Here is a 17184-nt window from a genome sequence, read left to right as displayed (position 1 = left end):
AACCAGAAAGGCACATTTTGAGACATCTATGGACCTTGCCAATTGGCCCTGCAGATGGCTTTAGTTCTCTCTCACCCAGAATTCTGACACCATCTCTGTCTTTGGCCTGTATTGGCATAAACCCTATTCTGTTCCTTGGACCACTCTGCATGCTGTCAGATAACTGTTAAACTTGTGTTTCTCTCTTTCTCAAGTTTCTCCTCCTCTTCTTCCTGCTCTTCTACCTCATTTTCCCTTCTGTCTTCACCTAGTGTGGTGTTACTGCTGTTACTACTGAGACCATCACAGACTCGTCGCACATCTTCTGGAATGTTCCCACGCAGGTCTGTTTTCTTGTTCCGCTTGGCCAACTTGGTGAGTGAACCAAAGCGATTAAGGATGTTTTCTTCAGAGGATGTCTGCGGGGGTCCCTGTTTGTCATACTGTGCTCCCTTCAGACGCAGGTTGTTCAGCTTGGAGTCGATACTCTCTTGTGAAGAGGTCTTGAAGCGACCCGTATCCAAACTGGCAAAGATGGCCCTTTTCTCAGGAGAGAGCATGTCCAAAGACTGGGCGCGCTGTTCCAGGCCGAGGCGTCGGCGTTCCATGTTACGAATAGTGGCTGCACGCTGAAGTTTATCATGGATTTCCACACTTAGACGACGTCGTGTTTCTCGGAATTCTGCCTGCACATTGGCCTTCCACTCAGCTGCGTGGGCCTTAATCTCCCCCACCTGATACATGGGAAAGCAGCCAGTTAACATTAAAGACATCAAAAACACACGACACAGATTTTACAGAGACTCTTCCCTATGGGAACACGTAAAAAAAAAGAGAGAGAACAGTTACATAATCATTTTCCACAGCTGTGAAAAAAAATATTATGAAGTGATAGTACTGTGCTGCACAGTGATAATAATAATGGTTATTAGTATGTTACCAAATGATACAGATCTAATTTAGAGAGTACCTCCTCCTTAGTCTTCTTTGAGAGGACTCTCAACAAGTCTCCAATCATGCTCAGAACTGCTGCAAAATAAGCTAGACCCACTAAGATCCAGAACCACACAAGTGGCTTATACCACTTCATATAGTCAATCTGGCGGTCACCACCTGAGAATAGATAACATACATTTAAAAAAGGTTTAGTACCAGGACAAAGACAAATCAGATGACTCACTTCCATATTTTTCTACATTTATAATTTGACTATAGGCATACTAACTTGTTCAAAATGGAATATCGAGTAAGGGATATTTCTACAAAATCTGTCTTAAATCATTATGTCTGTTCCCAAAGTCCCTTGAAAGAATACTCAGTGCTACTTTACAGATAAACTGTTGTATAATTGCATTTTCATATGTCAGTATTAACACATCAAATAAGAAGTGACAGTCACTACCTGCTACATAATCCCCAATGCCAACAGTGGTGAGAGTGATAACTACAAAGTACAGGGCATCCAGTCCAGCCCATCCCTCAATGCGTTTAAAGATAACAGTGGGAATGGCAACGAAGACTATGCATCCAGCCAGAATGAAGAGAATGGTTGAAGTGACGCGGATTTTCGTCTGACTGATCTCTCTGTGCTTTTGCTATAAGGGGACAAATAGTGAATTTCAGTGAACAGTAGTTTTAAAAAAAAAAAGACCAAAACAAGTCATGACAGAATATATATTTTCTAAATTATATTTCACAATAACATGGAAAGCACAATTTGGCAGGACACCTACAGCAAAACACAGATAAATCTGGAAAATTCTGGAACATTCTTTTTTTTTTTTTTCAATAAGAAAGATTTATACAATGTAAATGACACTGCAATAAAATTTTAATAGCTTCATCAAGGTCTAATTATACCAGAGGCGATGTATTTTTGCCTTTTAATGGTGCATTCAGTACCATAAGGGGAATTTGTTATACAAAACACAAAACTCACCCTGAAAATCCTCTCTACTTTTAAGATGCTCTTGACAAAGATAGTCCCTAGTTGATCTCCAATACCAGCCAGAAGAAATCCAAATAAAGGGATGCCAAAAATGGCATACAGGATGCAAAAAATCTTCCCGCCCTCAGTGCTGGGTGCTATGTTTCCATACCCTGAAGGAGTAGGCGTAGAAGAGAAAAGAGAAAAGGCAGTTATTTTAACATTCTCTGGCAATATCAGATCTTTTCTATAGAAACAACAGACAGAAATAAGCTTTGAGAGAGAAAAAGATAGATAGATAGATAGATAGATAGATAGATAGATAGATAGATAGATAGATAGATAGATAGATAGATAGATAGATAGATAGATAGATAGATAGATAGCTGACTTTATTAATCCCCGGATGGAAATTAAATTGTCATAGCAGCTAGTTACATTTAAAATACAAATGACAAACAGGTACATGAACACAGCAGCTAAGGTGGGGAAAAACTGACTGATGCTTCGGGTATAAATAAGGTAGAGATGAAGGCATAAAGTGCTGAAGATTAATAACATCCAGATATAGCCAACGATGTAGTGTGCAAACAGCAAAGTGATTGGAATAATAAATAAATAAATAAATAAGAAGGAAGTCCCAGTTTGAAAGCAGTCCTGATATATTCAAATGATCAGATATGATCAGTGATCTGGTAGTCCTGATGTGCCGAGAGAAGAGTGTTAATAGTGCGGCAAGAGTTCAATGTCAGCAGTCCTTTATACACCGGGATTTAATAAGTCTGTTGCTAAAGGTTCTCTTTAGCTTAGCAACCATGTTGTGTAGGGGGTGGGAGGCGTTGCACAGGATCACCAGCAGTTTTGCCAGCATTCTGTCCCCCACAATGTCCTCCAGTGTGGTCAGCTGGGATCCAATGACAGACCCAGCCTTCTTTATGAGTTTATTCAGTCTGTTGGCATCCTTTGCTGTGATGCCTTCTCCTCAGCACACTACAGCATAGAAGAATGTGGAATGTGTGGCGCATCCTGTTGCAAACACTGAGGGCCCTGAGCCTTCTCAGAAAGTAAAGCCAGTTCAGACCCTTCTTGTAGATGGCCTCGTTGTTGGTGGACCATTCCAGCTTGTCGTCCAGTTGAATGCCAAGGTACTTGTATGACTTGACGATATCCACGTCACTCCCACAGATGCAGACTGGAGGAGGTGGGGTCTTCTTCTTCCTGAAACCTACCGAGATCTCCTTTTTCTAGCCCACGTTCAGCTGCAGATGGTTTTCCCCACACCACTCAACAAAGCGGTACACCAGGCCCCTGTACTCCTCCTCCTGGTCACCTTCCACACACCCCACAGTGGCAGTGTCATCTGAGAATTGCTGCAGATGACAGGATTCAGAGTTGTACTTGAAGTCCAAAGAACATCTACACTTCAGCAGTCTAGGCTGGATAGTGCTGAAGGCACTCAAGAAGTCAAAGAACATGATCCGCACCATACTGCTGGGTTTGTCCAGGGCGGAGTAGGCCTTCTGCAGCTGATATTTTTTTACGCCATCCACACCCACATGCGGCTGATACACAAACTGACGGGGGTCTGATGCTGAGCTCACCTGTGGTCGGAGGTGTGCCAGGACCAGTCTCTCCATGACTTTCATTGCATGAGAGGTTAGTGCTATTGGCCTGTAGTCATTCAGGACTTTGGGACACCCCTTCTTGGGTACTGGCACCAGGCATGATGTTTTTCATAGCACAGGAACTCTCTTTAGTAGCAGACTCATGTTGAAGAGGTGCTGGAGTACTCCACATAGCTGGTCAGTACATGCCCTCAGCACCCAGGGGCTGATGCCATCCGGTCCAGCAGCCTTGCCCTGGTGAAATCTCTTTAGCTCTCTCTTCACCTGTGATGTGAAATCCAGCCTGGGGAGTGGAGGACGTGGCGGAGTCTACAGTGGGTGTTTGTGGGGGGGTGGAGCGTGAAAATGAGGGGGGTGTGACCGAGCAGGGTCTGCAGCAGACATCAGTGGGAGGGTGGAGGAGGTGTAAACAAGTCCTGGGGCGTCCTCTGATGGTGTCAACAGGGGGAGATTGGATGTCGGAAAGGGACGGTCCTGGGGGCTGAGTGAGTGGGCAGCTCAGAGGGATAGTGTGGGAGTGTGGGAGCTGCTAGGGGTGGGGGGGCATGAGTCAAACCTGTTGAAAAACTGGTTCCGCTCGTTTGCCCTCTCTAGATTCCCCTTGGCTGCACCCCCACCTTTCCTCTGGTGATCTCTCTCATCCCTCTTCAGACATCCCTAGCCTTGTTCCTCTGTAGTTTCTCCTCCAGTTTCCTTCTGTAGGAGACCTTGCTCTCCTTTATTCTGTGTTTTAATCCCCTTTGTACACATTGAGCTCTGCCCAGTCCCCTGTGCTAAAGGCCCTCTTCTTTTCATTAAGTAGGGCTTTTAGGTCACTGGTAACCCAGGGTTTCTTGTTTGGGTAGTGGCAAACTTCTTTTTTGGGGATGGAGTTGTCAATGCAGAAGCCAATGTACTCAGACACAGTCTGTTATGCCATCAATGTCTTCACCACGTGGTTCAAACAGGGCATTCCAGTCAGTGGCTTCCAGGGCACCGTGCAGTGTCTCCATGGCTTCATGAGACCATTTTGTTTGTAGTCTCGCACTTACGGAGCGAATTACATCACACGCTGCTTCCGCGTCCCCCGATGGAATGTAAACAGTGATGGCACTAGTCGTGCGGAATCCGGGGATAGTTACATTTGAATCAGGTATCTGCTTGTGTTGCCACGTTTCGGTGAAACACATGATACTGCATTCTTTGTACTCCCTCTGAATTCTAACGAGTGCTTCCAGTTCCTCCATCTTATTTGCCAGGGACCTAACATTCCCCATAATGACTGCATGGATGAATGGTTTAAGTCTTCTCTTCATTCTCCATTTAACATGGCTCTGGATCCTCGCCTTCTCCTCCTTAGTTCCTCCGGAATTGAGGGCTTTTCTCCGGCTGTAATGGTCGACTGCCGCAGGGTGATCAGCTGATCGCATGTTTAGATAGTGCCGGCGGAGTTACAGGCAAGGCTTCCAGTCAGTAGAAGCAGTCCGAGGGCAAAGGAGAGCAATAAAATGTATCCACACCCTTGAAAAAGCATCTTGGTGTTTGGTTATGTCGGGTAGCATAAAACAACGTATTTGAACATGACAAGGTACTGAATACAACGTTAAAACACAATAAAAACAATGAAGACACTTGGAGCTGCAACAACAAGCTGCCGCTCACCACGGCACCATCTTAATTGTGCATACAGATGATAAATTGCCCATATTTACAAAAAAAATAAATAAATAAATAAATAAATAAAACACTAACTAGCTCTAAACCATGGGTCTTTAGAACTCCTTCTGAGAGCATTGCCTCCTTCCTTCTTTAGAAAGCAAACTAGCGTTTCCTGATTTTCATGACTTGGAAGATTTTAAGAATGTTGGTCAAGCTACAGCAGTGTCTGCAGTTTTCTGTTACTGGTTGGACTTAACATGACAGCTTACATAACAGACTGACATAAGAGACAGATAGGGCAGGGAAAGCCCAATGACAAAAATGTTGACCAAGATAAATTCAAGATGTTTGTTGATTTTTGCTCTACAGTCAAAACATGCTCTAAACAGAGGTATCATTAGCCACCCGGGGTTATATCTCTCGATGCATGGGGTTCAAGCACAACAGTAGATCATGTTTCATAGTAAAAAAAAAAAAAAAACAATAGTGTGGGCAACAAATCAATAGCAACCTTCTTAAGTGTGGTAATGAACCCATATTCGAAACCGTATGCTTCTATTTTGTGTAGTGAGCTTGATGAATGCTAGCAAGCAAGCTACATTTAATGCTAAATTTTGAAAATCCATGTCCTTTGGAGTAGAACTTAAGATGACTGTCAACAACATTCTGCTGGGTCTGTGTGAGGAACGTTTGCATCTGCATCTGAGGATCATGGAAAGTTAAGGAGAATTTACCAATAGTGGTTATGACTGTCCCAGCGAAGAAAAAAGCACTCCCCAGGTCCCAGTGACTGGAGTTGTAGGATGTCTCTCCGATCGGACTCACACCCGCATTAGCTGCATCTATGGCATGCTAGGTTAAAAAAAAAAAAAGCATGAACAAGTGACAAAATATTAACTGTTAACTGAGATGTGAATAAGTCAAAAGTATACCATTGTTTAAATACAAACATTTCTAAATCCATCAAGAATAACTCCCTTCTGCCAGAAAAAGTAATCTGTCATATTTAACATACACATTTTCCTGTGAAAAAAAGTAAGTGTGCTGGGTGGAACACTTGAGAGAAGCAAATTCTTGGAACAGAGACTGTAAGACACAGTCAGACATGGTTGTACTAAGGATTAAGGACTTCCATGCTTGGTTGGCTTTGATATAACTGCATATGAGTGCTATACTTTTGTATTTATATCATGTTCTTTAACGCCTCCATTTCAACATAGAACAGCAGTCTTTTTCTGTTGTTACTGTAACATTTCCTCCCACACTAAAAACATGGTCCTCTGAGATATTCACCAACCAGCAGTCTGTTACCCATCATCTGTGTTCATCTCAGGCCTCCCAGTGAAAGAGAAAAAGTACTTTGTTTCCCCCTACAGCTTACAGTTATTTAATTACTTTAAAAATCAATACACAATATTAATGTCAGAGCAATCTTCTGTACAATTATATAATTGGATATATTTTATTTGATTGTCTAATTAAGAATATAATTGAAAGCGCATTATTGGTACATGCGTTGTTGCTAAATTCATTAAGATGAATTTGTTTTTTTTTTTTCTTTTTTTTTAACATCTAAATATTATGACCTGCAGATATTTATAGCTGTGCTGTAATACAAACTCTGAGTTATGTGTGATTTTAAAGCGAAGACACATTTCCCACTTCAGTAAACACCCTCACAGTTAACAAAGCTAACAGAGGTCTCTGGTTCACTCAGTATTTGGTAGTCACACACTGACAGACATGAGAAGGGTGTCTTCCGCCGCTAAAAAATCGCTGCATATATACTTCTCTGTCTTTTATCAGTGTTAGTGTCTAGAGAAAGAAGTCTTCTGTATAGGTTAGATTGCTGTATACAAGTTGGTTTACATCAACATAGGGCGTTTATATCAGTGAACTTGTTACATTGCAGTATGATTAACACAGGAAGGTAAATAAAGGCTGTGTCAAAGCTTAGCGCCTTTTGTAAAGACGCCTACAGAAAGGCAATTTTGACAAAAAAAATTAAAAGAATCTACACTGGATTTGATTTGAAAAACAAATGGCAAAAGGTGCATTGCTATTTTTAACTCAAATGACGTAACGTAACGACGTAAATGAGATAAAGTACTTTCTGAAAACCTTTCTGACCTTACCAGTAAAATTGCAATGTGACCTCAGTCAAGTCTCATTAAAGAAGAGCTAATAATGACAGCCAGTGTGATTCTATCACCATGTGCGCAAGGCACGTGATGTGCACACCCACACACACATGCACACCGCACTGCGTCTGTCACCTTAACCTCCATCAAGGACGCTCATGACATTGATCTCCATCTTATAACCACCAGTATGGGGATCTTTCATCTTTAAGCCTGTCTCCTATTGTTTAACATCAGTTTCCATGACTAATAATGTAAAGGATTTTTCCTTTTACTCTGTCTCTCTATTAATCTTTTGGACACTTGTAAAGGCATGGGAAATTATAAGCTCCTCTCCAAAGACTATGTACTGCCGTACATTTTAGTTTAGGTATCGCAGAAAAGGAAAGCCTATGCTTGGATTGAGAATGAATGAAGCGCTCTATGCTTATGTCATCGTTCCACTGGACAATAGTGTGGAGCCTTTAAGTAATTGGTAAAAAGCCTGGATGCGCTCTCTGCTTCTGTGACAAAGTGTCTCAAGAGTAAATAAAATTACTATGATAATGAAAACAGACCTTCTCCATGTCCATCTGCTCTGATTCAAATTCCTTAGTGTGTGTACAATGCTTTTTAGAGCACCTAATATGTAAACCTTGAATGAAATCTTGAATGAAGAAAGGAAGCGATTCTTGAAGGAAGGATGGCATGTTGAAGGATAACAAAATGAGCTCGCTAACATACATACACACACACACACACACACACACACACGCACACAAGCATTAATTAAGTCAGCATTCTGTGTTCTTCATCTAAAACTGAAGTTAAACTGCGTCTATAGCATATGATGAAGTCTTGAGGAACATGAGAGGCGAGTGGTTTGTTTATGTTCTGAGAACACTGGACCTCATTACTATTAAGAATTTCATCATACTGAGTAGGGGAAATGAGTCATTTCACTGATGCCAGACTCAGGTAATTACAGCCAACGTCTTAGTGGGAAGTCAGTGGGAAGACATGTTCCTTTAAGTCATTTACGCACACGGTCCAGGCCAAACTGTCATTTTTTTTACCCAGCACCCCGACTGAACAGTTTGACAACACTGCGTCAATCCAGCTGGCCCCACGCCAGTAATCAGAGATGGAAAAATAACAACCATGACAAAGCATCCAAAGCACTAGATGTACAGCTGGTTGGGGGTATATTCAAATCTTTTTCATTAAAGCAGAATGTTTCTTTAAAGATTAAAAACCCTATTAGGCAGTTCCTCAGTATCTACATGTTCTCCATAAAACCCCTGTTGTTATACTTTATCAGGTTTCATTTTGTCCTATTAATAACATAAAATCTGATGAATTTGTTTACACCAAAGCCAGCAAAAGTCAGTGGGTATCATGAGTAGTTTTGAATTCATTTGCTGCTATGGCAACAGCAGAGGTAGTCACACCACACCCAGAGAGTTCAACGCTGGAGAGAAAGACTCTCAGTCCCCCAGGGGAACTCATGACTCAGTTATAGCTCTCATGGAGTGGCCCAGTGAACAATTGGTCCTCATGCACCGCAAGCAAAATGAGTTTATTTGAACAGCCATTTTTAGAAATATCACTGTCGATTACTTAAGTATGATTACTTTCAACCTGCTGTGACAATAAAAAGATTTTCAAATAAAATTAGAAGAAGGTTTAGTCACAGAGCCTTCCTTCAGGGCTGTCACCAATGCATTTTAAAGCATCTCGCAGGGTAACAACATTTTCAGCTGTTTGATTTTTTGGTTACAATTTGGTCATGACCAATGTGTCATAACATATATTTTCAATGTTCTATTAACATAATAATAACTGATTTAACCAAGTGAGGCAAGCGGGTTACATTTTCTTTCACATTTATTTACACTGTGCATATTGTTCTCACAGTTATCTATCATTTTAATATGGGATAAATCAGAGTTTGTTTACACTATACAGTGTAATATGATCTCAGTACTGAGCGAAGTCAGGGGTAAGAGCACTGTTAATCATTCTGCTGTAGTGAAAGACATACCAGAACCTTCAAATGAAACTGCATCTGCATACGCAAAAGCAAACAACAGTTGAATAACTCCTGTGGGAGAAGTGTTGTCAGATTAAACAGGAGGCAATCAGTTTTAGTTCAAATGACACCAGTAGTGACATTGTTTTATACAAAGACCAACTATGTGGAGAGGCATTAAAATTCACCTTTTGATACAATATATCTCAGGCACAATAAATGGATATCATTAACTATATCAGGGATGCCGAGTATCTTTCTTTTTTTTTTGAAGAAAATCCTGCCTCTTTTCTTTCATTTCTGTCATTTACTGAATACCTTTCACATTTTACTTGTTTTGCTGAGTTATTTTCTGTCTCTCTAATGTGGTGTCTTAGTAGAATATGCATGTAAATCCAACGCCTCCACAGTTTACAGAGCCTCAGAAAAACTTGTCTGCAGCAGATATTGTTAGGCACAGAGAGGCCTGTGTTTCCACACAATGTTACAAGTAGGGTGTGATCTTTGTCACATAAATCACCTCAGCTCCCTCTTTGAGTCTGTGCATGGAACATTCTAGAAAGAAATCAATATAAGTCACCAACACTGAGCCATACTTGACTGTCTCTCACTGTAAACTCCTTGTGTCTTTTCTAATAAGGTTCAACTGTTACATAACCAGACGCTGCCACTCTATTCCGATATTAGACAACTATGCCTGAAGTTAATGTCTGTATATGTCATTATACATCATGGCTTTCAATGTCATACACATCCTTAGGGACTGTCTTGTAAGTCTACCAATGACATTTATTATCAATTAGAGCTTAGTTCTTAACAGGGGCTGTCAGAGGGACAGATGTTCTATTGGCTAGCCTCACAGGCAGGGAGTTACTAACCTCCATTTCATATGTACATCAGTGGTCCTAACTGGATCCATAGCTACCAAAAGGTGCTAAGATTTTTAGGACGTCTTGTGTTATTATTTGAATCAGTGCTTTTGAAATAGCTACCAATAGATCAATATACACGCTCTAACAAATTAACATTATGAATAGTAACATCGCAAATTTGACAGTGGGTACTGATTGAAGCAGCTCTTTATCTTATACAAACCGCAGAGATGATTCCAGGATCCACTTTATTAAACAAATGGCTTCTTTCTCCGAGTAGCTGTAAGCTTTACTGGGCTGTCCTTACCTTGATGAGCTTCTCTAGCTCTTTAGGGGAGACACAGGTGTTGTTCCGTAGGAATTTGGCCTTCTCCAGTGTAATAGTGTCTTTCTGAGAACTTTCAAAGGGCTGCTCCAATGCCTGGAAAGCCAAACCACCCACCACCAGGTAGACTACCACAACCACAAACACGGCCAGCACCGTCTTCCACTTCATGACTGAGTGCACAGCTGAACCATCAGCACTGGTGTCCATGCTGGCCACTACACTGGCTGAACGGGAGGAGATGGACAGGCGAGGGAGAGGACAGTGGCCACTGGGCTTGATCTCACAGCCCATTGGATTCTGCATGGCAGTCACACTGGCCTGGACGAGACTTGACTGGACCATCCCACCTTGGACCTTCTTAAGAGGTGCTGTATCTGTCTGACCCACCACTAAAGAACAAGACAGTAAAACAGGACAGTGGAGTGATTTATTTGGTGGTGCTGGTGAAGAAGATGGGAGAGAGAGAGAGAGAGAGAGAGAGAGAGAGAGAGAGAGAGAGAGAGAGAGCAATGACAGAAAACATGACACTTTAGGCAGCCACACATTTCACAGACTTCACAAATCCATCATTCAAGTGCTGAGGTTTTTAGCCCAATAGGAGCAAGACCAGTGACTAGTGCAAAATCAGTGCTTTGACCAGACACTACCAAACACTGAAATAACTGGAATGTTTACTCATTTAATGGCTTGGGCAAGTCTGAGCCATTATCTGGATATAGAAGCAAAATGAGGAGGCAGTAATTACACCGATAACACAAGAGCTATGGCTATATAAACGTATTTCTCTCTAACTTGGGTACACAAAAGCCTAAGAGAAAGGAGATGCCCACACCCCCACCAGCAGCATAGAGTTAAGTGCCATTAAAACCATGTGAGCGTCCACATTTTTCATCTCCTGAGAAGAATTTCCTCTCTCCACATAAAACTATTAACGTTCAAATGGTCATTTAAGTTTACAGAAGTGCGTGGTCTGGTTCTGACAGCTTCCAAGGCTGCCATATTTATTGCTAAAGGAAACAAAAATATATAGAAACACAAGCATGACATATGTTCTTCTGAAATTCTTTATTTCCAGGAAACGTTGTTGCAACTTTGTATTGCTCTTTTATCCATATATTATGGAACTAAGAGAACAACTGACTTTTTTAATTGGTGACACACTCAGCTTCCCGAGCAGAATGTTACTAGAAATATAGTAACTGATATGAAACACCGTGTCCATCCCCCTCCACTGCTGAGACAGAGTACAATCTCTCTAATGGAAGCAAGAAAGTCATAAGGGAAAGGGTAACTGCTACTTTGGGTCATTGGTTTTCAAATGGGGTGTATAATGAAATCTGGAGAGCTATGTAGTGTGACCCAGGGTTAGGGACAAAGCCAAAGAGGCTCCCAGGAAAACTGCTGAAATTGTACATACTGGCACCCTTTTGACATTCACCCAGTGCCTTTGTGAAGGCAAGCTTGTGGGTGGAGCCAGAGTTCTCCTTGTATGATGTAATCTCCAAAGCCTTTATACTATTTGAGCTGAATTTCTTGAATTTACCATTTACCAGAAGAACCTTTTATGTATTACAGAGACATGACTGGCAAAACAGTGGATTATCCCTCAAGTGTAATTCTGGTTTCTGGCATGTGTGATATTTTACTTTTAAATACATCAGCAATGTTCACTGGATTGAGAATTCAGTGTTCTATGACGTCACATCCACAATGAATCTTAATGAAAAACCTAAGTCTGAAAAGCAGATCTGCGCAATAAACTAGTAATATACCTTGACAGTCATCAGTTTGTTGCATGACTCAAGAGTCTGGGGAATTCTGTCTGCTGTCCCAGCCCACTCGCTCTCAGGTGACATAAATTATGGAGGACAGTTTCCCGACATCAGCCATACAGAGTGGAGACACAACTTTACAAACACAACATTAGCCATTTATTCAAACAGACAACCGACAAAATCTGTATCCATCTGTTATTACGCTAAATCACAATTAAGAAAGAGAGAAAGTCTGGTGGGGGCAAGTATCATTCTCAGTGTCTTCTCCAATGAACTCATTCACACTGATTTCCTTCAAAAGAGCGATTTACGCAAGATTGGCAGAAATCGCTTAATGTTATAAATGACCACATTACAAGAGTATTACTATTCTTTTCACTAAGTCCTGAGTACACATACTGTAGTCACAGTTACGTCTATGAGACCAGGTATGCCTGTGTCCTATCGGGTCAGTTTGGTATGAGTTCATAGATTTGGCAAACTGACCCTTCAGTAGGCACTGTTTTTAGAATTCGACAAAACAATGTTTTCTGACCAAAAAAAAACGCTTGAGGCAAAAGGAAGTATAGACCGTCTAAAGATTTGACATTAAAAATATAAACGGTGAAAATTATGCTAATATGATTTAAAACTAAATAAATTAATAATTTAAAAAAACAGTAAAAGCGTATAAGAGTGTCTTCACACCCCCATAGGAATAGTTCGTGCTTGGTAATTTCTTGGCTCAAGACTAAAACCGGCATCACCTCAGCTGTCGTTTTCTCAACATCTCCAATGAAAACACAGAAAGGGGAAAGAAATCTCCTCCCATTATCCCCTCCCTGATTTGGAGCGGTACGAATTACCAAATGACCAAGTGGATTATGTGCTTTGAAATGTAGCATAAAACCCTCTTAATTGTGTTAAAAACAAAAGAAAAAAATAATAAAGAAGAAGCAAACAAACCAAAGGTATCAATTAAAACGTGTGAACTTACCGATGAATACAGTAATACCAGTCCTCTGAAAGTGCATAGTGAGGAATACACCACGCGCACACAAAAGAACACATCGCTCAAATACCACTGAATTACATACATAAAAAAATAATTACCAACCTTGTTCCGGGTCCCAGTTCACTTGTTTCCTTGGATTCTCTATTGGAAATTTCATGGTTATTGTTGTTTCCAACTAGATGTTGGGAACAATATTATTTTGCTCTGTGCAGCTGGAAAGATGGATAAAAGAATTCTCAGTCTAGAGCCTTTTCATTAATCGCTTTGATAGATAACAATAGAATAATAAAACTATGGAGTTACGGCGTGAGCTCAGTCGCATTTTAACTGCAGTAGTATCCTATTCTCTTATCATCTTAGAAGCGTGGTGTACGCCTTGGTGTATCGATCGTAGTGTGCTGCTCCTCGTTGCGCAGTCGCTCTCCTATGAGTAGCCAACCAACTGAATCACATACACACACATTTCACCTATCCGCGTGTGGAAAAAAAAAAAAGAAAACGCGTGTTGCACGGGTCCTCAGGTCATCGGAGAGAACAAAACCAACCAAACAAGATCGCCGCACCTGTAATTAGAACAACTGTGGTCACTTTTCCTTTGTTTCTGATGTCTCTTGGGGAGGGGGGGGGGGGGGGGGGTGTCTGGATTAGATTGATAGAAATAATCGGATATAAAAAGAAAATTATGCTATTGTGATTTGCTAATGACTGCTGAGAACAGCATATGTCGATGCACATATTGAAAAGGGAGTAGCCTACTGAATAAACCATTAAACATAATACACTGAGAATATAGCAACATGTATTGAGTAATGATATTTATTTCACTAAAATGTAAAACGCTTTGCTTAATACGTCTTTTCTTAAACACAAAATCTTTTTAGTAGATATAGAGTTTTCGTGTAATATCAAGAGAGTTTCGAGATTGGACATTAGTGTTGTAGTGTTTACGCTATTTAAGGTCTCACAGCTAAATCTAAGATTTGGGGTGATATGCAATAAGAACTACAATGAAAAAAAAGGTAACTGTATAGTCTAAATCAACTTTGCAAGGACACTAAGAGGAGTTTGTCATCCATGAAAATATTTCCTTCTTCTTACTAATGAGTTGCCAGCGTACTGCGGCTCCCTTCAGTGCAAACTCATCTGCCACGTATTGATTGTGATCTCGCTCTTGCTGAGAGGGAAACCGTAATTAACCATCTCAGTTTTTTCCCAATACGCCTGAATTGTTTAGTTCTGTCAGGTTTTTATGTTTTGCTTTGTCTTTACGCAGTCCCAGTATACATTCATGACTTACGTCCACAGCCTTGTGGTGCTATAAGCATCGAGGGGCAGTTATCGGAAGCGTTGATAAGCACAGCGTAGTAGCTGTTAACTAAATCTCAGCATGTACAAAAATCTGTGGGTGTTTTTGGGTCAATGCGTTCAAAACAATGCCCGGAAAATGGCTAGAGTTATATGTTGTAGACAGTTATATGACTTAGAGAGAAAAGAGCACTGTTCCAGACTCTGTTTTAAGGAAGAGCCCAAGTCATTTGCCATTCACGTGCGTCGACGAAGGGAAACATTTACGGTATGTCAATGATGTCACACTTGGCTTAACAAGTTCTATTGACTTTTTGCTCACGATTTAATTCTCAGAGGAGCGTTAAAAACAAAATCAGTGTTCAAATCAGCAATGGGGTGCTGATGCACAAAAGATATATGGGCTCGATTTCACTGAGGGACATATGGGTTTGTCCAGGGCTTGGCATTGTTCCCTAAATGTGATTTTGTCGAAATGAAAAAAAAAAGAAAAGAAAAGAAAACCACTGAGATTGATACACTTAAGCAAGTATGCCTGGGCCAAATCTGAAATCTAATCATTAAGCGGTAAGCTCTTTGGCAACAAAATTATTTTATTTTATTTAAACCTGACTTGTGCATTTTACATTATGAACCACAGACACAAAGGCTGTAGGTGTGTTTTCAGTTGTGTAAGTGTGTGGAGATGTGGTTTTCATCAATACTTCAAAGTTGAGAAAAGAAAACATCCTGAGACCCCCACAAGTCCATTTAATTATGAATGAAACTGTACTGTGGCCTCCTTAAGACTAGGCATCCATTAATAATGATATGGCATTTCAGAATGAGGTAATGACCATATGTTTCGTTTTGGATATGAAATATTTAAAAGATCATGTGTGGATTTCCCTGGGATTGCAGTAAAGCTGGTTGTTTTCACAACAGATTACGAGAAAAACACTTGGAGAGTCATCATTACTGTTTAGCCAGCACATTAATTGGAAGCCCATGTGGAGAACAAGAATTATACATGGTAAAACTGCTTTTATTGCTCAGGATAAACACATGAAGGTCATAAGTAATGTATCTTTGGATAGTGAAAATGTCTGTGTTGATGGTTTCTTTCTTCAGGACCATGGATAGGTCCAGTAACCAAGAATGGATATTGAACAAGTACATATGCTGAACAATTTATTGAAAGTTTACTCTGTTTAATATGCTTAAACAAGTGTCAGAGTTATACCTTGCTGTCATCAAAAATAGTGTAACAATTCAAATTAAATAAAGAATATAGGCTCTATGTCTGAGTTAATGACTGATCACTGAATTTTGTGCAACATCTTTGGAGGTATTTGTATCCTCCTGTAACCTAAGAGGACTCAGAGTGTGCACCCAAGTGAACAGGGTTTATTAAGTTTATCTTTCACTCTGACTCTCTCTCTCTTCCTTTTACTGCATGTGCACGTCATCTTGGATTTCAACATCTTTACTCGACCAGTCTCTTTCCTCACACTCTATCTCTTCAGCCCATCGCCTACTTTATCTAATCCACAAAGCCATCAAAATGAGAAAGAACTGTTCTCAAACTTAATAAACTGGCTATGCACAGTACATTTACTTAAGGGCTACACAGTTTAATAATGAGTATGTCTCAGGTTAAGAATGTTGCAATGACAGTTAAAGCATTTGATAGTTTTGTTCTCTTTTGCTGCTGTTTAGTCAGTTCATTATAGAGATTTAATGTCTTGTGTCAAATGATATTGCCAACTGAAAGTGCTTTGAGTGTAAAAGTTAGAGACCACACAGGCCTGAGCTGAATTAAAATAAATTAATAATTATATTGTTGGCAAAACATAGACACTTTCCCTGAAAGATACAGGTTTTAACATTAAAAAACACTACCGCATTCATCAGATGCTTATGTCTCTGTAGTCACATGTAATGAAAAGGAACAACAAATTCATTAAAGGAAACCCATAAAACAAGTGTTTTTTTGTTTTTTTTTAAAGCTTGAGTGTTTCATTTTATTTCAGCATCTCTGACACAATTCAAAGAAAACATTACAGTGTTACTCGTGGCAGACACATAGTATAAACAGACCTAAAACCACAGCTCGTGATTCAGAGCTGGAATTTTTTCAGTGGCAGTTACAGTACATTATCATTTAGACACCACTTCATTACTGGCCACTGCAACAAGAACTGAAATTGTGTCTGTTAAATATGCTGAAAGACAAGTCTCTAAAATAAAACATTTGGGATAACAAGAAATTAGATCATCTCGGTGACATGCTCAGGATAAACACATATGAGCACATGAAGCTGAACTACGGAAATAACACACTCAGCAGTCACTGATTAATGGTCTCAGAGGGGGAAACTCCATCTCACTGTTTCTTCGGTTCAGATTCTTCGGTTTAAAATATTTATCTATTTGAGTAGTGCTGTGAATATTCTTCTCTTGGTAAACAGATATTGGAGAAGACTACAAATTACTTCATTTACATCTTCGCAAACAGAGGGTACCTGAAGTGTTTTGCAGCCTAACGTCACTCCAAGCTCCTTTAGAAATCTACAAGCATAGCACAATTTCCCTTACATACAGAAATAA

General features: G+C 40.3%; 1 protein-coding gene across 1 annotated transcript; it reads right to left on the bottom strand.

Moving 5' to 3' along the window:
* Nucleotides 1-155: 155 nt before the first annotated feature.
* On the bottom strand, nt 156-13447 carry kcnk10b (potassium channel, subfamily K, member 10b). The gene is made up of 7 exons (XM_030785298.1): nt 13393-13447; nt 10501-10910; nt 5904-6021; nt 1919-2079; nt 1382-1574; nt 950-1092; nt 156-713 (listed from the first exon to the last, which is right to left on the bottom strand). The coding sequence occupies exons 1-7, from the start codon at nt 13445-13447 to the stop codon at nt 156-158; spliced, it is 1638 nt and encodes a 545-aa protein (XP_030641158.1).
* Between the last annotated feature and the right edge of the window lie 3737 nt (nt 13448-17184).

This window comes from Chanos chanos, chromosome 1 (genome assembly GCF_902362185.1).
Source record: "Chanos chanos chromosome 1, fChaCha1.1, whole genome shotgun sequence".
Taxonomy (NCBI): domain Eukaryota; kingdom Metazoa; phylum Chordata; class Actinopteri; order Gonorynchiformes; family Chanidae; genus Chanos; species Chanos chanos.
This window is presented reverse-complemented; position numbering and strand designations above follow the sequence as displayed.